This window comes from Xenopus tropicalis, chromosome 3, assembly GCF_000004195.4.
Source record: "Xenopus tropicalis strain Nigerian chromosome 3, UCB_Xtro_10.0, whole genome shotgun sequence".
NCBI classification, from domain to species: domain Eukaryota; kingdom Metazoa; phylum Chordata; class Amphibia; order Anura; family Pipidae; genus Xenopus; species Xenopus tropicalis.
The window spans coordinates 86908180-86929984 of record NC_030679.2 but is presented as its reverse complement, the minus strand read 5'-3'; the positions used below and the strand labels follow the sequence as shown (position 1 = coordinate 86929984).

General features: G+C 37.8%; 1 protein-coding gene across 1 annotated transcript in view; it reads left to right on the top strand.

The window, feature by feature from the left end:
- The window catches only part of klhdc10 (kelch domain containing 10), a gene marked incomplete at its 5' end in the record, with an annotated part of 36722 nt that overhangs the window by 8942 nt on the left and 5975 nt on the right, over positions 1 to 21805 (top strand). The window contains 5 exon segments of the mRNA NM_001016816.2: positions 4452 to 4544; positions 9759 to 9980; positions 12548 to 12702; positions 12868 to 13016; positions 19659 to 19743. Coding sequence (NP_001016816.1) covers positions 4452 to 4544; positions 9759 to 9980; positions 12548 to 12702; positions 12868 to 13016; positions 19659 to 19743 — 704 coding nt within the window.

Below are 21805 nucleotides of genomic sequence, written 5' to 3'. Positions count from 1 at the left end.
GCATTTCAGAAAAAGAACATCATACCAACAGTAAAATATGGTGGCGGTAGTGTGATGGTCTGGGGTTGTTTTGCTGCTTCAGGACCTGGAAGGCTTGCTGTGATAGATGGAACCATGAATTCTACTGTCTACCAAAAAATCCTGAAGGAGAATGTCCGGCCATCTGTTCATCAACTCAAGCTAAAGCGATCTTGGGTGCTGCAGCAGGACAATGACCCAAAACACACCAGCAAATCCACCTCTGAATGGCTGAAGAAAAACAAAATGAAGACTTTGGAGTGGCCTAGTCAAAGTCCTGACCTGAATCCTATTGAGATGTTGTGGTATGACCTTAAAAGGCGGTTCATGCTAGAAAACCCTCAAATAAAGCTGAATTACAACAATTCTGCAAAGATGAGTGGGCCAAAGTTCCTCCAGAGCGCTGTAAAAGACTCATTGCAAGTTATTGCAAACGCTTGATTGCAGTTATTGCTGCTAAGGGTGGCCCAACCAGTTATTAGGTTCAGGGAGCAATTACTTTTTCACACAGGGCCATGTAGGTTTGGATTTTTTTTCTCCCTAAATAATAAAAACCCTCATTTAAAAACTGCATTTTGTGTTTACTTGTGTTATCTTTGACTAATAGTTAAATGTGTTTGATGATCAGAAACATTTTGTGTGACAAACATGCAAAAGAATAAGAAATCAGGAAGGGGGCAAATAGTTTTTCACACCACTGTATATCAACTTTAAGCATATATGGCTGGCTGAATTTTTTAATTGCTTCGATTTTAATGCATTATTTTAATTTAAATAAACTAATTGTGTAATAATATTGTTTAGAAAATTCTCTGAGCAAAAACTTTATCTACTCCATATAGTGATCAGTATGCAGGCAGAATGCCTTCAATTTCATTTGTCTGCCATGCTACACAGTGCAACTATTCTATTTGTTTGTATTTCAAGCACTGAGTGGCTGTATTACACCACAGTTGGCAATGACACTGCTGGATTGTTTATTCTATGACTTTGTTTCCCTGGGGCAGCATACACTTTTATATTGGATTCAGTAGTATTATAGGTGACCCTGACATTTTTGGAATATTTGAAAAGAATCAAGAAATCCAGTTTTCAACTTTGTTTTTTTTTTCCACTTTTAAGTTTGCTTTTTGCTTTCATGGAAGGTTTGTTTGGGTAAAGGTTGGTTAAATATGTATATTTTTGAGTCAATCATTTTAATATGAATGGAGAATAAAATTAGTCTGTTTTATAAGCAGACATTCTTTTACCTAATTTATCAAGCGGAGCAGGCACTCGTGAAATCCCACGTAGTTAACCTGACTGGTGCAACAGCATGAAATGCATAAGGCTGTGTGCCCTATTTAAGTGTTAATACAGTACAGGTAATTGTTTTTACACTACGTCTGGCTGCATGGCAGTGCATGCTCAACTTGGTTATTCTTGGTCCTCATCACATACTGAATGGCCTGGGCATGTATTCCTGGACCCTGCTTGTCATGCTGGCTTAGCTGATGACTTTTTGACCACTGAATCTTCTAAAATTTTACCTGTTAACCTTTGTTGGAAGATTATACAAATTTCAATAATATTACTCCAAAGATTGCAGATTTCAAGGAGAGCGCTACACAAAAATTGGAAACTAATTCTAAAAGAAAATGTAATTCTAAACCGCAACGTTCCAATATATACCCCGATTCCTAAATGTAACTACTGTTAAAACAGTTTGACTGTCCCTTTCCGGTGTTTGTGCTGCTCTTGATTCTTGAGAAAAGCCCACTTTCCTCCTCCCAAGACTTCAATTCCCACAATGCTTTGCATTTTATGTGATTAACACACCTATGAAGAAGCCTGCAAAACACTGTGGAAATTGAACTCTTGGCTGGAAGAGCTGCCTTTTGCTACATTTATTTTCATAACACAGCTTTACATGATTTGTATTTTTCTTTGGTTTAGGAATGCAATATAAACGTTTTGTGTTTTTACTCTATAGTGGCTAAACACAATTTTAAATTAGTGTTGTATCTAAATTTGGACATCCATCACTTGGACTATCCATTGAGTTGGCCAAATACTGTAGTAAAGTTCCATCCAACTACTGGTTTTACAAAGCAATGGCATCTATTCGGTAATGTGCTATCACATATCACACAGAAGATGGCGCCAAGTTACGCAGCTGCCCTGCTCTGCATTTTTAGTTTGGGGTTTGCAACAGGGGCAGTTTTAGTTACAGAGTATGCGATAAGGGAAAGGTGAGGGGGGCCAGGCAGGCAGGCCAGTTAAAGGGGTGTAGTTCTCCTTTAAAGGAGAAGAAAGATAAAAAAAAAATCACTGGGGTCTGCAAAATGTTAGGCACCCCCAGTGAATGTAATCTATATTTGGCACACCCATGAACTTTTTTCATGCTGGTGTTGCCCCCCACTCAATGGTATCTAATGGTTAATACTAATATATCAATACTGAAATGTACACAAATTTGTACCTAGGTACAGGCCATATATTGCATTGTAGGGAAGAGGTGAAGGATGCACACCAGGGTCACTAAATAGTAAATATGTACTCATCTGCCCCAGTGCAGATCTTTTAAAGCATATAAGTACATGCCATTGATACAAATGTTACAATCATATTGTAAATAATAATGCAGGAGCCATGCAACCATGAGTGGAACCAAAGACTATGAAGCAGTAATTGTATTCCAACCCTGGCTCACCTAGCACCCATGTCCAGAGTCCAAAGCCAGTTTCTTGCTTCTCGGAAAATGGGTCCATAGCTGATATTATATTGCATTAATGTGTTCATTCCTGTCTTAAACCACCATGATACACCATTTGTCGGTGTCTGTAGGTTTAAAAATCAATTCCAGGTATGTAAATGCATATATGGTTTGGGAACCCTAGCAACTTTTCCCTTTGGATTAAATATAACTGAGAAGCATAAAATCTACATAACTGTTACTATGATGTGATATGGATTTGTTGGCAGGGACAAGCTTAAAGGGGCATTATTCACTTGGCTTTATCATAACCCATATATATATATATATATAATATTCCATAAACAGGGTTTATGTTGAAAATGCATTTTAATGAAGTGTTGAGGCTAATCTCTTGCCTGTTGGCACATACGCATAAAAGGTTTAGAAGGCAGTGGATTGGCTTATTTCTGCTGATGTATTAGCCCTTGAGTCAGGTGAGTTTGTTTAAATAGAGATAATTAGCTTTGTACTGTATATTCAGACCTTCCACGTATTCTTATTCTGTAAAGGATCTGGTAATCTTTTTGCCAGTTTTTTTTCATTTTGGCTGGTTTGGTGGAACAAAGATTAACTGACTAAAGCAACCACTTGCAAATAATTGTACAGTCGTCAAAAAGTGTGTGAAGGTGAAATTTTACATAGAGTTTGAAGAAATAATGGATTACCTAGATAAGGAAATATGCCTGAACAAACCTAGCTTCAACATTACATCCTTCCCCACTTCCCATTCCATTAGGCAGTGGTTACTTTTTCCCTTTCACCCTAGATTTTGTATATGGAGTAGACATGAATATAGTAACTATGAAGCTCCATGTTCTTCTCCTGGACTGAATTTTGCCTGTTTGTACATCAGAAGATATTTTTAATGTGGGTGCAAAATGTGGAAAATGCATTTATTAAACATTTTTATAAAATACCTTGACCTCTGTGTGTGACAGCCCAGAAGAGTCTGGCGTTTATTTCATCTGACCCCTGGTTACGTTAAGTGTCACTAGACATCACATTTCTCAGGAATAACCCATGTGTGCTGTGATCCATTTCTTTGTGCTTGCTAGATGATGTTTATACAACTCCTGGACACTATGGATATCTCTACAATCTAATATTTTGAAGAAAATTGTGTAATTTCCCTTTTAATTATGCATGCAGTTCGTTCAAAGACTACATATTCATGAAGAGTCATGGTGCTTATATGGAGTTATATAAATACACAACTAATGATTCTCTGTGCATTAAAAGTGGTCATTTGGAAGACATTTTCACCATGCCCTAAATAAACCATGCTTGTTTTCCAATGAGCAGCAGTGGCTGTTGGCTGCTATCTGCTGTTGAAACTCTACTTTAAGATTATCTTATGTTGTATTTGAATTTTAGAATCAAGATATATACAAGCATAACTGTTCTTTTACCCAGACAGACAGTCACATTTTGGTCTTTAATTTCTTTAATTACATTGCCCTAACAGCTTATTGAACCCTTCATACCACTTTGTCCAAAGCAGAATAAATACACACACAAATATTCAAATGGTACTGGTGTTTGGGGGCACATTTGATGGCTATAATTCATAGTCCTGCTACATCTTAACTGAATGCTGAAGATGTCTTCTTGACCAGTTTTTTTTTAATGCTGCTCATGTTGCTGTCAATACCTTGTTTGTGCATGTCTGACTCATTGCCGGTAATTGTGGTAACAGGCTCTAAGAAGAAGGTACGCTGGTTTCCAGTTAGGCGACTCTTCACTCACTCCTGTCCCAGCCTCAGGATTCCTAGCAGGTTTTTAAGAGAAGGTGGGTGATGATTACCAGTCAGTTTTTCCCTATTCCAGTCTTTTCATGCAGATTGTGTTTACTTACTGTACCTCTAAAAGGTTAAAATGCTAGCCTTAGCAGCTGTTCGTGTAGCATCCTTAAGTATCCTACTACTTATATAGCTTACAAAGTTTAAAATATCTGAAAACTAAAAATGTGGACATTTTTAAGAAAATTTCTGTCCATCCAAAATCACACCAACTTATGGTAAGCTCCTCCCCATTTATTTTCTGTGTTAAAGACCATCCTTCCAAAATTTCCAGTTATTTCCCATATTTGCCCAATATATGGACAATTTGGCAGGAAAGTATGTAAAGTGGTTCTTTAAGTTATAAAAGTACTTTTATACATGGAATGAAGTAAAGTTCAACATTACAAGTGACCAAGTCTGCAAAACAGTTGAGGTGTGCACATTGTCTTAAAATATGTTGTACAAGGATGTTTATCTTGCAAATAAGGCCAGGTGATTTTTCTCCCAACTTCATTTTAAAATGTAATTTATTGGATGAAGTTTGTGATTGATGTTTGCTGTGGCTTTTATCAGATCCAACCAGTCAAGCTAGTTGCATACCATTTTGTGGTGTTAGCAACGTGTGCTATGTGAACAACCTCAAGCAATTCATTTAGTATATTATAGATGCTGCTATTTTAAGTAGCTTTTCAGTTTGTTTACCAATACGTGACTGAGAATGTTTGCCAAAGGGATAACCTGCCAGTTATTATTTGCAATGCTCCTTTACACTTTTTCTTTTGCCAATACTTTGCCTTTTCTCTCTGAATCAGTGGTTTTCGAACAAACACATATGAGGAACATCCTATACAGACTATTGTACAAAAAAAACATTAAAATGAAAGATGCAGCACTTGGACTTCCGAATAAGAGGGACAAAGTTCATTTCTGTGTTGCCTTTGTGGCAACCTGCACATATATTTGGCCATACAGTTTACTTTATTTAGCCTGATTAGCAACCATTGGTATTGTGTGTAGTGCTAGTATTTGTGTTTGTAGAACTCTTATTTAAAAATGTGTAATCGATAAAGAATATACAAAAGAAAAGTGTAATCTGCATTTGATAGTGCTCCACACTGGTAATTGGAAACATCCACTATTCTGGAATAGAATGGGGGTCAGTTATGCAGTTCTGTGATCAAATGGATATTGGTCAGGATTGTCACGTTGCCATATGTGTACTATACCTGTGTAAATTACAGGTATTGGGGGGGAGGGAGTTAACTGTTGGGTAAATACATATGACTGTATTGTGGGTGTGGCTCTCAAAATACAATTCTTCACCTCCCCATATGACAACTTGTATTTTTGTGATGACACCATTCTTCCAGTTTATAATATGTATCTGGTTGGGGAAAAAGCTGTTTGGATTTGGGAGTTGGTCCAAGCTGGTATCAAAGCAGATTCAGGTCAAGTTTAACTCTGCCTGATTATACTTGCCCAGATCTTTAATTTGTGGGAAGTGATAAGGAAGCCTATGGCCAGCAAGCTTGGAAAATAATGGCTGCTATAGATGTAGGTTGGATCAGGGAGTTCACATAGATGTTGCTTGAGAAGAACTGCTGTCTTCTCTTCTTCTCAGATCAGATCTGGTTATGCAATCTTTTTTTTTTTTTTTTTGGAAGTTTGCCTAATAGAATGCAAAGTGTCACTGTTTCAAAGTCACACTCCCTTCCTTCTGACCGAAAACCTGTTTGCTTTGCTGCAATGCTTGGTTATTTTGGATCTTTATTTGACCAATTTAATAAATGCAGAAGCCAATTATAGGTGATTGCTTAGACATAGTCTTGGAAAGGGGTAACAAATAGCATGTGCTAAAGAGACTGTTGACTATCTTTGTGAAGTTGACGGATCAAAGATGATTGCTGCAAATAGTGATGTGGTGGGGACTTTTTAGCAAAAGACTCCTAATAAAGCAAGGGCTAGTCAGAGGTACGGATCGGTAAAATATTGCTTGTGGAGGTGGTTCCCTGTCTTTAACTATTCCTGGGTGCTTTGGGCATTGTCCTAATGGAAGACCCATGGCCTGAGATGGAGACCCTGCTTTCTGACACTAGGTTCAATATTAAGCTGCAAAATGTCTTGGTTAACCTTTTATTCAAGGCAGACACAAATTTTTCATATTTTTGTTGGGATTGTGGCTTTTGTGGTTCTTTGAAGGCTTCATCCCCCCCCTCCCCTCCTCACTGTAAGCGAAGATTATGTATTTGCCAAGAAAGCTCTAATTATGTCTCATCTACCCACAGAAAGCTTCAGGTGTGAGCTCAGGCTTTCTTGTGGTTCTTTGTTAGTCATGGGATTTTCTATTACTCCCACCATAGATCCCCCCTATCATTGAGTTGGCAAGGGATGTTGCAAGTTGAATCTGTTGTGTCTGAAGGCGGATTGAGTTTTTCTTGCCACAATCCCACTCTGAAACTCTGATACATTTCTTTTATCTTGCGTTCATGTTCAGAAAGACTGGCTTACACTTTCTGATAATATTTCATAGGGTTGCCACAGGAACATTTTAAGCCTTTGGAGACTAAGGGCAGTGACACACGGGGAGATTAGTCGCGACAAATTTTCGTTGTCGTGGGCGACTAATCTCCGTGCAATGCCATCTCACTGGCTAGAATGTAAATCGCCGGTTGGATGGCATACGCTGCCCCGCAGATTTGCCGAAGTTGCCATCGCCACTGGTGATTTACATTCTAGCTGGTGGGATGGCATTGCGGGGAGATTAGTCTTAAATTGCCTGGAAAAAAATGTTATGGTGCCAATATTTATAGGCACAACTGTATTTTAAAGGAAAACAAAAACTTAAGCACTAAGGTGCAAACTTCTTAGGAAACCCTTAGTGATTTTATATATAAGTTCCCTGATCAATATGAAGGACAAGGAAAAGCTTAACCATTGGGGGTAGTAATTTGTAAGTCACCCTTTTTTGTCTGAGGTAGGGGATTAAAATCACTAAGGGTTTCCTAAGAAGTTTGAACAGAATTCTAAATGGCTATTTAAAAAAAAAAAAAAATCTGAATCCTGAAACTTGTTATATTATGAGTTGAAATACACAATTAGAATTTATGTTCAACATCAAAATATAAAATATTGCCTTTTAGAAACATGGTTTGGTGGCTGGTGTGTTTTGCAGGATTGGGTTTGGCTCAACCAAAATATTTTTGTAAATAGGGGTGGGGTGATAACTACAAACTTTGGCATTAGCTTCATAATTGCTTATATGTAATCCAATTGTGCAATAGTATACACTAACGTTTTCAGATTAAGAAGTCTGTGCACATTATATTAATATCAGGGAGGCATTTAATAGTTATTTTCTACTGCATAAAACATCTGATTTTCAGATATAAACGTTATAAACTTTAAAGAGAGCAGAAATGAATTTAACTAGTATAGTATTATGATATGAGAGTAAAAAAAAAAAGTTTCAGATCTATGCAATTTATGGGTGAGGCGTGAGCTAGAATCATGACTAGAAGAAGGCAGGCAGGCCCAGTATACCAGGAAATATACAAGAGGAATCTTTCAGTTTTAAAGGGAATATATAGCCTAAATTAAAACTTAATGTAAAATTGCTCACTGTTTTCAAGACCACTTGTTGTTTTTGCTTGTTTCCCTGAAGCCGGAAGCATCTCTTGACGCTTGTCTGGCATTGTGCAGATAAACTTTGAGACTTTTCCTGCTGTCTGATCTCTCTGGCCAACCAGGGCTGAACAGCAGGGGGTCTTTGTTACATTTCATGATATCGCCAGCATAAAAACTGATATCAAGAAAACTAAATATTGCAAAAGTGCACACACAGTAGTTATTCCTTTTTATGAAGTAAATTAGAGTTTCCACATTCCATTATATTAAAAAACTGGTTTTAAACATTTTGTTTGTGTTTGTGACAAAATGTTTTTTTTTTTTTCTTCACGGTCTGTCTTACTTGTTTTAATGGTGTAGAAAAAAAAATCCTGCAGCTCAGTACTTTGTTTATACCTGCAAGAGGATCTCTTCTGTATAAGGCAGAAGAATGCTTGCACCATCATAACCAAGCAGATGCCATGACTTAGCGGGTCCTTGCACAGGCATAAGCAGTTTGTTAATATCACACAGTGGGTGACTCTTTATGACAATGAGTAATCAGATATGTAAACCTTTCATTTACAGATCTATTGTCTCTGAAATATATGATTAATATATCATAAAAAAGAAAAGAATATTGCAATATAATACAGCAATCCTAGTGTTTTCATGCGCCATAAGTGATGTATAATCTGTAACAGGACTACTTGGGTACCAGTTTTAGTCATTGGTTTGAAGCCGTTTCATATGCATTAGAAGGCAGACTGTATATTTTTCCCTATAACATTTCATGTGCCTGTTTTCATGAGTATCACATGAAATGTCAACACTAATATTCTCCAAGTTTAAAGCAATTGGAGGCAGTTAGCAATTGGGCACTATTTTTATTGAGGAGAAATATTTGGTTGTCCATGTGTGCCAATAGACTTTTGATGGTAATAATTGTAGTTTACATGACTAAAAGGTTGCAGGATATCCACATCTGTTCAAACTCGAATACAATAAAAATGTTCATAATCTCCCCTTAAGGCAGCCATACATAAAGTGATCTGCACAGTATTTGATCAATTGACCTATGGGCTGAAAAGACAAATTCTACTCAGGATTACTGTTGACATTTGGGGTATTTGTAAAATACAAAAAAGCAGGTGTTAGAGATACTGACATGTTTCTATCAAGATCCATAGGCATGTAACAGGATTATTAAAGAGTTGATGCATCATCATCTTTCTGGACTGGACCGCTGGACTGCAGACAGCTTCAGGGTACATTTCGTCAGAGAGATGTTGATGACTTAACTTTAGTAATACTGATACAGTCCTATGGATTTCTGTAGAGTAGTTCTTTAAATTTTGTAAGCATATTTTAATCAGATAAGGAATTTCTTTGTTATAGTAAAAGCAAACATTTCTCTTGCAGTCATTGCTACTGTTTCTTGTTAAACTACCATTTATTGTCATCAAATTTATAGTTTGTGATCATGTAGATCACGTATTTAAATGCTTCATTTTATTGTAATTGTTACAATTTTGACCTTTTATTTTCTCTTCGGCTGGTGTACAGAATACAGAATACAGTTTATGTTGTAGGAAGTGTAATGTTTTTTTCCCCCTTAGGACGGAGATCTCCCCCAGCAAGGAGCGGTCACCGATGTGTGGCAGATAATACTAATCTTTACGTGTTTGGAGGTTACAACCCAGACTATGATGAGTCTGGAGGGCCAGAAAATGAAGACTACCCTCTATTTAGAGAACTCTGGCGATATCATTTTGCTACAGGCATGTGGCATCAGATGGGCACAGATGGTCACATGCCAAGGGAGTTGGCATCTATGTCATGTAAGTTCTAAGGTTAATTGCTAAATACAAGAATCTGTTATCTGGCTTTATGTTTTTCCCTCCAAAATTTTTCATTCTGAAATACAAAAATGTTATGCTTTTGCTGTGTTTGTTCCATTTTTAACATCAAGAAGGTTTGGAAATTCTTAATTGCCCCATTTTGGCAAGATATCTTTCAAATGCTATCACAACTACAACAACAGCAATTACCCAAAAATCCAGAAATAGCTCTCTTACAAATATAGTCCCTGTACTACCCTGTTTTCCCGAAAATAGGACATCCTCCGAAAGTAAGGCACCCCCCCCGATTTTTCACCCCCTCGGAAAATAAGGCACCCCCCGAAAATAAGACACCCACCCAAATGATGGAATAAATGTGTACTGTATTCTTATTCATGGAAAAATAAGACATCCCCTGAAAATAAGTCCTAGTGCATATTTTGGAGCTTAAAAAAATATAAGACAGTGTCTTATTTTCGGGGAAACACGGTATTTGTTTGTTCGGGGGCTCACAGTCCTTCCCACTACAGATAAGAAACTGATTTATATTTCAATTAGTGCTCACGCTTACCCAATTGAATAATAGGTTTGGGTGTTTATGCCCCGAACCTTTCACTTACAACTTTTTTCTCTCTTCGCACTGGGGAGTATATGCTCATATGTAAATTCAAAATGCAGGATGTTCACTCACCGCTTCCTTTTGGTGGCCTGGGTGCCATGCCCCAGACTCACAGCATGGGAAGACCTATGAATACGTGTGTAGTCACATGAAACACGTTAGGTTTTTATCTTTAATAAAGTGCATGCTGTTTTGTGCTAGCTCTTACAAATATACCCAACGAATTATACTAAACCTACCAAGAAACTACTATTTCACATTCTGAACTCGGCTATTACATTAATTGCCAGATACTGGAAGTCCTCCATACAACCAACATAACAGGAATGTATAACTCAAATTAACGGCAGAGAGACCATAAACGGGTTGCAGCAGAAAAAGAAAACCACTTGGACCAGTACCATATAATTTGGGATACTTGGTACAGTTTTAAAGAGCTATACAACTAAAGCTGGCCATACACGTGGCGATCTCACGATGTTTCGTACGACCGTCGGTCGCATGAAACATCGTCAGATCCGCCACACACCATTCAGGGCTGAATCGGCAGGTAAGGAGGTAGAAACAATAGGATTTCTACCTCCTTCTGCCGATTCAGCTCTGAAGGGAGAATTTTGGTCAGGCGCCTTCTATGGCGCCCGATCAAAATTTTCTAACCTGGCCGATCGGCGAGTCGACCGATATCAGCAGCTTCCTGCGATATCGGTCGGCTCGCTGACATGCCATACACGCACCGATTATCGTACGAAACGAGGTTTCGTACGATAATATCGGTGCGTGTATGGCCACCTTACCTCTGAACAAAAACAAACAAACAATATGGTGTGATTACATGATAATAGCCATAAGTTTATTGTTCCTTATTTTTTCTTTGTTTTATTCCCTCCTTCTCTTTCTCCCTTTTCTGTTTACCTAATCAAAGTTCAACATATGTTTATCTACACCATGTTGATATGATTCAAAGTGTGTTGCTGTTACAAATTGACGTATTGTGAAATATCTTTTGATAAATTCTTTCATAAATAAAGCTGAAATTAAAAAAAAAAAAAAAAAAGGGGTTAGAAATTTTGAGGTTTCTGTGTTTTAAATCCATCTTATTTTTTGCCACAGCCCTGCTTTCCATTAATAGGTACAGACACTGGTCCTATCAGGCAGGGATTGCTCTGGAATTGCATGTGCTGTAAACCATAATCACTCCCCTGATAACCAATTTAATAATACACTGCTGTGCCCAAAAAGTGTTAAACTATTTTCCTTAGCCAATGAAAGGAAGCTTGGTTGAAGCATGGAAGGTCCTTGGTTTATTTTCTAAGTAGTTCTAAGTGCATATTTTTCAGTAGTATATAAGAAATCATGCTCCATGACCATTTAAAATTTCAAGGTCACAGACAAATGGATTTTATAAAGGGTATCAAACTCTGAAGTCAAATTAGTAATACTTGGAATGTCCCAGTATTATAATCAACCCCTGACATTATTAATTATGCATATCTAGGAATGTCATATCTGACAGTCATGATGGACTGGGGCTTATGTAGGCCTTAGACTGTTTACATTTATATACCTCAGCATATAGAAGGATTTTGCCCAGTGTGGCTGACCGACCCAGTGCTTTTGGGACTAAACATTAAGCCATGGGTGTGTCAATCTAAAGGTAATTCTGACCATGTCCATTTTAATTGATATTGTATGATGCCTATCATCAATTGGATAGTTTGCCACTGGATAATAATTTATATCCTAATATTCAATCTTTTATATATAATCTGTTGGTTAAATGTTCATTCTAGGGGTATAGTTTTCTTTTACAATATTGCTCTTATGTGTATGCAGCTCTTGTCTTAAATGTCTTGATGTCAGCGGACCACTCAGAATTAAATCCAATAAGTTGGTCTTAGCAAACTGATATCAGTTTCCAACCTATTGCCTTCTTTTTCTTTTTGTTTAGTGGTTTTACATGGTCACAATCTTTTGGTGTTTGGAGGTACTGGAATCCCATTTGGCGAAAGCAATGGTAATGATGTTTACGTCTGCAATGTGAAGTACAAAAGGTGGTCAAAGCTAAACTGCAGAGGCAAGAAACCCAACCGCATTTATGGGCAGGTATGGGACATCTGTTTTTTTTCTGTAGGTGGAAATAAAATAAGGAGCAGGTTTTGGAATTACTGTTCTAGACCAAACATGGAAACTATTGGCATGTCTTAAGTGTTAACATAGAGCATCATTAATTGCATTGAGATTTTGAAGCCCCATTACTTCTCATTTCAGGCAATGGCAATTATACATGGCTTTCTGTATGTATTTGGAGGAACCACTGGTTACATATACAGTACAGATCTACACCGACTTGATCTTTCAACCAGGGAATGGATTCAGCTAAAGCCAAACAACCCCCCTTGTGATTTACCTGAGGAGAGGTAAATAGCCTTTGTATTTGTTTACATTTATACTTGGTGTAGTAAATGCTTTTATATGTATCATGGTTAATCATTATCCTAGTTAAAAGGACTAGGATGATTATGATGAGTAATGTAGTAATCCCCTGGTTGGCTACATCTATGCCATAGGACTCAACTGCATAGTATTGCTCAAAACCATTATATGATTGCCCTATATGTAGTACAGTTTTGAGGAAAGTTACTTTTTGTGCAGAAATTTACTGAAACTTGTGACTTTTTGTTTTCTGGCAAAACCCCACCAGTCCCAGTTTGTTTTATAATAAGAATTCTAGTAATACCTATTCAGAGCCAGTGTCACACAAAATATAAAATAAACAATTGTACTTCTGCTGTTATTTGTAAATGTTAAACAATAAAAAAAAAACAACTTAGCTTAGGGAGAGTAAAATGATGCTCCGTTAAATGATCACTATCGCCAAAGAATGATTATATCTAGACGTTCTGTTTTATATTATGATTGTATTGTACCAGCACGAAGATTTATCAGACCTGTGATAGCAATAACCCTATAATGGTAGTGAGCCTTGAATAGTGACTTTTATAGACTAACCCACAAATAAGTTGTTGAACATATAAGCATCTGCAAGAACAAAATAGTCATGGTGGGAATTCACAAAATTGGAAATAGCTGTTTTTGGAGTAAAAGTGGTGGTAAAACTGGAGTAAAATACTTTCTATTTACAAACAGATCTGCATAAATTCCAACTCAACCACCACTTAGCAATTTTTGGTAAAAGAAAGTTTACAGACACTTTCGTGAATTTGTCTTTTAAACAACATTAAAAACGGTGTAAAAACATGTTTCCCCAATTTTAAAAATGGAGTAAAACTCAGTGTAACTATCCTCCTTATTTAAATAAATTCTTATCTGTTTTTCTTTGTTTCATCCAATCATCATTTCACACCCCTTGCATGAAAATAGGTTATAGGGTAAAACAAGTCATATACCAATTATGTCTCTAATGATCGAAAAATGGTAAACCAAATTTTGTTAAATAATAAAGGATTCACTACAGTTTAGTGGGTTGTTTTTTTTAATAGCAATGGTTCCCTTAAAATGTATATATAATATAAAATATGAGAAAATGTAAAGTAAATGTGTAATAACTGTATCCTTTTAGAGAAGTACACTTGTAAATTGTACACTAAATTGCCTGTGTTGTAGCTGCCAATGTTTTAAAAACTTAGGCAATTTCCTTTTTTAACTTAATGCAACAGCAATATACTGTTCTATACAGTCTGATTTTAGTGGTTTTTGAAATCACAAAAAACTAATTTTCACTAAAACTGTTACAAAAGACTGTTACCCTGTTATATTAAAAGCAAGAATGAAAAATCCTGCAATAAATCTAAATAAATATATGAACACCTTGGATTTCTTCATAAGAATTTCATGTGCTTCCAAATGATAAAAAAACAAAAAACATCTTATTAAATACAGATGGTTACAGCTTCCATTGACTTCCAATCCGAATTTTTCCCATTCAGGATTCGAACTCGTGTTTTGATAAATCTGCCCCTTAGTGTCCATATACATCAAAAGATCTATTTGAAAAGTTGCTTAGGAGAATAGGGCTATCTATTACATTCCTACTAGTCAGTATTAAGGTAAATAGCCTATTTTTTTTTAACCCTTTAAGTGCCAAGGGACGTAGATTCTACGTCCCAGGTACCAAGGGACCAAAGTGCCATGGGACGTAGAATCTACGTCCAATGGCACTGTCGGATTTACAAGCGCTGCGCTCGCTTTTAAAGCAGCGCAGCGCTTGTAAACCCCTCAGATCCCCCTAGGCAACGAGCAATGAAGAACATACTCACCGATCCGGGTCCCCCAGCCGCACCGATCGCGTCGCCAGCCAATGACAGCAGTGGACACGCGTTGATGACGTGTCCACTGCTGTCCCTTTAAATAGCGCCGCCTACTGTCGGCTCCCTCACTCCTGCTGCGCACTTCCGACGAGATGGAGCTCCCCTGCTGCCTTCCTGCTGGATTGATCGCCCCTGATCGCCCCTGATCGTCTGCCTGCCTTGGGTAAGCTGAACTACAACTCTCTACCACTGTTTATTTTGCTTATTTCTATCTCAACTGTCTAAAAAATTTTTTTTTTTTTTTTTTGCATTTTTTCTTCTATCTTTGTCATTATTACACTTTTGTACACATACACACTTATTTACAACTTTCCCAAGCACACACAGACACTTACACACACACTTACACTTACACTTTTTTTTTTTTTTTTTTTTTCTTTCTTTCTTTTCTTTTCTTTCTGTCTTTGCTTTCTTTGGCAGTCTTTTTTTTTTACTAAAACTTTATTTCTGATCTTGCTCTATAATTATCTGATTTATTTGGTTGCATTTTAGTGTTTTTTTGGCATTTTCATAATTGATTTCTGTTTTTGAATTATTCTATTGCACTGTAACTTTTTTTATTGCTATTGGGTGCTGAATTTGCAGTGACGTTGGTGGATCCAGGGCTCTGACCACCGATTTCATTGCAATTATTGTTCTTCTGTTGGTTTAGGTGGTTTTATTGGATTTTACGGTGTTTTATCTTTGCATTGTTCTTTATTGTGTGTTTAGTGCCCCCAAAAAGGTTGCTTTTGCAGTGACATTGGTGGATCCAGGGCTCTTACCGATTTCATTGCAACTATTGTTCTTTGATTGCTTTTAGTGGTTTTATTCCATTTGATTTCAGTTGTTCTAGAAAGGTCCAGAGGTGCTAAGATTGTTCTGGTAGTTTCTATTGCCAAGGGTTAGGCTGATGCCACACGAGGCGTAGGGCTGATTTTTTCAGCAAGTGGAAAAACGCTTGCCGAAAATTCAGCCCTACGCCTGCTACTTGTTCCTGCACCCGAATGAATGGGATACGCTCGGGTGCAGGCACGTGTAGCCGATATACGCATGAAAACGCGAGACTTTGCATTCTCACGCGTTTTCATGCGTATATCGGCTACATGTGCCTGCACCCGAGCGTATCCCATTCATTCGGGTGCAGGCAAAAAAAAAGGGGTGCATAGAGTGCAGCCCCAATATTATGCATTTTCAGGTTTGGCGGCCATGTACTTATGTGCAACCAGACATAGGTATCGTTTTATTCAGGGGAACTTGCAGATTGATGGTTAGTAAGTTTTTGGTAGTTGCCATGGAGATTTTGGGGAGAAATCTAGGTTTTTTATCTGGTTTTTCCTTGATTTCTGACCAAAATCTAGGTTTGTATCTGGTTTTTCCTTGATTTCTGACCAAAGCGCTGACTTCTGCAAGGGACTACGGCCGCAATTTTCCATGTAGAAAGAGAAGAGTGGCGTCTCTGAATAGCTGAAGGTGTGCACTTTTCGTAAATATATAGATTGTGGGGGTTATCTCACAGGTAGGGGGGGTTAACACTGAAAAACTGCAGGTAGTGCACATAGAGCGCAGCCCCCAAAATTTCAACTGAAATTGCCCTTATGCATTGCCCCTGTTTGGGGGCATTTGGTGGCCACGTCTTTATGTGCACCCATACATATGGGGTATCGTTTTATTCAGGGGAACTTGCAGATTGATGGTTAGTAAGTTTTTGGTAGTTGCCATGGAGATTTTGGGGAGAAATCTAGGTTTGTATCTGGTTTTTCCTTGATTTCTGACCAAAGCGCTAACTTCTGCAAGGGACTGCGGCCACAATTTTCCATGTAGAAAGAGGAGAGTGGCGTCTCTGAATAGCTGAAGGTGTGCACTTTTCAGAAATATATAGTTTGCGGGGGTTATTTCACAGGTATGGGGGTGTTTAGACTAAATAACTGCAGATAGAGCACAGCCCCCCCTTATGCATTGCCCCTGTTTGGGGGCATTTGGTGGCCACGTCTTTATGTGCACCCATACATATGGGGTATCGTTTTATTCAGGGGAACTTGCAAATTGAGGTTTAGTAAGTTTTTGGTAGTTGCCATGGAGATTTTGGGGAGAAATCTAGGTTTTTATCTGGTTTTTCCTTGATTTCTGACCAAAATCTAGGGTTGTATCTGGTTTTTCCTTGATTTCTGACCAAAGCGCTGACTTCTGCAAGGGACTACGGCCGCAATTTTCCATGTAGAAAGAGAAGAGTGGCGTCTCTGAATAGCTGAAGGTGTGCACTTTTCGTAAATATATAGATTGTGGGGGTATCTCACAGGTAGGGGGGGTTATCACTGAAAAACTGCAGGTAGTGCACATAGAGCGCAGCCCCCAAAATTTCAACTGAAATTCCCCTTATGCATTGCCCCTGTTTTGGGGCATTTGGTGGCCACGTCTTTATGTGCACCCATACATATGGGGTATCGTTTTATTCAGAGGAACTTCCAGATTGATGGTTAGTAAGTTTTTGGTAGTTGCCATGGAGATTTTGGGGAGAAATCTAGGTTTGTATCTAGTTTTTCCTTGATTTCTGACCAAAGCGCTAACTTCTGCAAGGGACTGCGGCCACAATTTTCCATGTAGAAAGAGAAGAGTGGTGTCTCTGAATAGCTGAAGGTGTGCACTTTTCGTAAATATATAGATTGTGGGGGTTATCTCACAGGTAGGGGGGGTTAACACTGAAAAACTGCAGGTAGTGCACATAGAGCGCAGCCCCCAAAATTTCAACTGAAATTGCCCTTATGCATTGCCCCTGTTTTGGGGCATTTGGTGGCCATGTCTTTATGTGCACCCATACATATGGGGTATCGTTTTATTCAGGGGAACTTGCAGATTGATGGTTAGTAAGTTTTTGGTAGTTGCCATGGAGATTTTGGGGAGAAATCTAGGTTTTTTATCTGGTTTTTCCTTGATTTCTGACCAAAGCGCTGACTTCTGCAAGGGACTGCGGCCACAATTTTCCATGTAGAAAGAGAAGAGTGGTGTCTCTGAATAGCTGAAGGTGTGCACTTTTCAGAAATATATAGTTTGTGGGGGTTATTTCACAGGTAGGGGGGGTTAACACTGAAAAACTGCAGGAAGTGCACATAGAGCGCAGCCCCCACATTTTTAGCTGTAATTGCCCTTGTGCATTGCCCCTGCTTTGGAGTGTTTGGTGCCCATGTCTTTATGTGCACCCATACATATGGGGCATCATTTTATTCAGGAGAAGTTTGTCTTTCAAATATGCCTTTGTTAGAAAATTTTTATGAGATTTTTTTTTGTCAAATCCACATTTGATCATGCGTCCAAGTTTACGTTTTAGAAAAAAAAAAAAAATGTCATAAAAAGTTCCAAATTTCACAATGCACTGACAAAAGGTATTTGGCTTTTGAGTGAAAACTACATTGCACCTAGAAACCTGAAGGTCTGTAGTTTCTAAAGATACCAAACATGAGGGGATATTTTAGATTTACATATAAGTTATGCTGCATTAACTGTTACAAGCGCTTTTCTGCTTTGTTCTGGTGTGATATTGTACTAAGTATTGCCTTAGTTTGGGGGTTACTTCTGGACAGGAACTGTGGGGTACCACCACATATTTGGTATCGTTGGAATTGGGAGTATCAGGGCTTTTACAAACAATAAAAAAAAGTGAGTAAAATTAACTTTTCTATGGAAAAAAACCTCAAAATATACAGAAATTTTTCATAATTTTATTTTTTTTTTACATATTTCACCCAAAATACACATCATATCTCCAGAAAAGTTATAAAATTTGGTATGTATGTCGAAGCCCAATTAGTGACGAAAAAAACGATATATAATTTCCCTAGTTTCGTGGAGGTTTTCCTACCAAAAAACATTGTTAAAGTGAATGAGTACAAAATGCTTAAAAAACGTCTGGCACTGGGGGGAACCGAAATGACGAATTCGGCTGGCACTTAAAGGGTTAATGCTAGATCCCACTGCAAGGAGAAAATATCCTGGATGGCTTAGGTTGTTCCACATAGTTTTGTATCATCCAGATTCACGTTGATAGCATTACAAATGTATTGTATGTTATTTAGTCACGCTGCTCCACATTACAAAAAAAAAAAAATTATATGGAGAAACTCTTAAAGAACAATGAAACTTTTAATTTATATTAACCTAAGTCTAAAGGCATTCTTTTTAAGTACTTACTACATATCTAAATTCCCAGATCCCTGCATGCTTCTCTGAGATATGGTGCTGGCAGCCTACAGCAGTGTGAAGACTACAGTGACATCACTGAAATCTCTCTTCCCTTCCTGTAGGCTGCCAGCGGCAGCCTTCCTATTCTCTGAGCATGTTTGTAACTTGATCCTGTCTCCTGTTCTGAGCTACACATGCCCACCAGCCAATCAGAAGCGGATCTGGCAGAGGGGAGGGGGGGAGGGAATGAAATACATGTGCAGTACATGTGCAAGGAGGGAAAGGAAGGGAAGAATACTCTTTTAGAGATGGCTGCCTGTTCTAGAAAATGTGAAGTAAGTGTGACTGAGTAAATATTTGATTAGGTGAGCCAAAAGTGGGGCGTTTTTACTAAACAATAGGAGGGCTATTGGGCAGTATGCTTTTTACATTTTGACTTGCATTCTCCTTTAAATCCTAATTATTCCTGTGGATTGATAAATGCCTTTTTTTTTAATGTTGCAACGTTGTCTGTTCATAGAAATAAAATACGTTTATACATCATTAATGTTAAGCTTTTTGTTCTTTTAACCTTAGGTACAGGCATGAGATTGCACATGATGGACAGAGGATCTATGTTTTGGGTGGAGGCACATCTTGGACAGCTTACTCGTTAGAGAAGGTAATGCTTTTCTGTCTTAAAGAGAGAAAAAAGTGACAAACAGCCTGTACATTTGTTTGTTGGGATGGACAAGAGAAAGTAATGAACAATTTCAGAAGATTAAATGAGCCATTGCTTTACTTTTTTATATTAAAGTGAACATTGTGCAAACAACTTCAGGTACAAGACCATACTCCAATAAATGCTAAAATTAATACCTTACAGACAGAAATTGGAGATGATCAATACATGTTATTGTAATCATCAACATTTAAAAAAGGACTTTGTTCTGAAAGAAAGCTTGATAGATCGTGACATATAAAAAAATTGTATAAAATTGCCATATACATAGCAATAAATATTTCTTATTTAGATCTTTGACCTTGAGCCACCATATTGTGATGGTCTGTGTGATAAGTCACTGAACATCTGATAGGAAAATAAATGCAGGTTTTATTAAATGCCTGCTAGACAACATACCCTGTATTTTTCAGATGAGGTTGTTTGTGATCACTTGGCCCTATCCAGTAAATCTTAACCCTTCATAACATCTCATCTTAACCTACTGTCAGTCTCTTCAGCCCATTGACTAAATTTCTTATTGTTTGACCTACTCTTAACATTCTTCTGTAAAGCCACATAAACTCATACCACATGTATCATTTGATTTATTCAACTATTTACATTTATCATGTCCCGATTGTTGATTTGCCCATTTTTTTATTTTTATTTGCCTGTTTTTTGCCCATTAACCCCCACGATTTCCCATCAAAGTGAGAATAGTGGAACTGTGACACCACCACACTTGTGGTGTTTGTATTTTTATATATTTTGTTTTTAGCAGTTTTCTGGAGTCTCGTCATCCTTTACATGTTTGAAAACACATCTTATAACTTATGTCACTTGGGGGTGCCAAAATATTAGGTAAGTGACTTTAATCGCTTACCTTGTACCCCGGGCTGGTGCCCCTGTTAGGAGAAAACAGCACCAGCCCGGGGTACCTGTAGCGATGCGCTTCCTCCTTCCTACTCGCACTGCTGCTTATTGTCCGGGACAGGCGCATGCGCAGTAGAGTGAAAAGCCGACTTCTTCTTTTCACTCTACTGCGCATGCGCGCGCAGCAATACAGGAAGGAGGAAGCGCTACAGGTACCTCGGGCTGGTGCTGTTCTCTCTGAACAGGTAAAAGGTAGGCTATTGAAGTCACTTGGGGGTACCATCCTTTAATTGTTTTGGTTGCAGGAGCTAAAGTCTGAGCCAGGATATTTGCATACACTATTTCCATTTTGTGGTTTCTACTTTGATGCCTAATATACACATGAATACCGCACTTTGTGCTTAATGACATGGTGGAGCTTTGTAGTTTGGCATAAAAAGTTATAGATTTTTAACTTGTATTTCTAAAATGTATCGTTTTCTGGTGTGGTGCTTCGAAAATCTGATATTGTTCTACTGTGAATTTGTTACCATTACAAATCTGTTGTGTATTGGTGCATGTTATAAAATGTTTCTCATGTTCATTGGCACATTTTTTATTTTTATAGTTATGTATTGCTATAGAAGTGAAATTACACACAAATCATGCAGATTTACCAGCTTAGGTTGTCCTGGAAAAGTAGTTTTCCTAGAATAAGCTGAATTTCCTCAAGTAAATGCCCATAGTTTGAGAGCATACAATTGTCCAAAAATTGACTGGCCATTTTTTTCCAAATGAAGGCCAAAGTTTAGCTGCCTCTGAATGAGTTAAAAGGTAAGTATATATAAATTACTGTTTGAGGCTTTACTAAACTTAATTTTGTTTTTTGATGACAGTGTCTCTTTAAATCTTGTGTGACTGATAGAAAGGTATTGGCAAGGCAGAAAATACTATCATCCAAGGACCCACATTGGGCTGGGTTCCCAGCTGTCAGTTATGGGCAGATTTAGCAAATGTAAAAATAGGTTTTACCACAGAAAAATTCACCCATTTTTTATTCATTCCTGTGGGATATTAAGAAGCGTATTTATCAATGGGTGAAAGGCGTTTACAATTTGATAAATCTTCCCCTTAGTGTTGAGGTTGGGATTGTCTACTGGTGACCTGC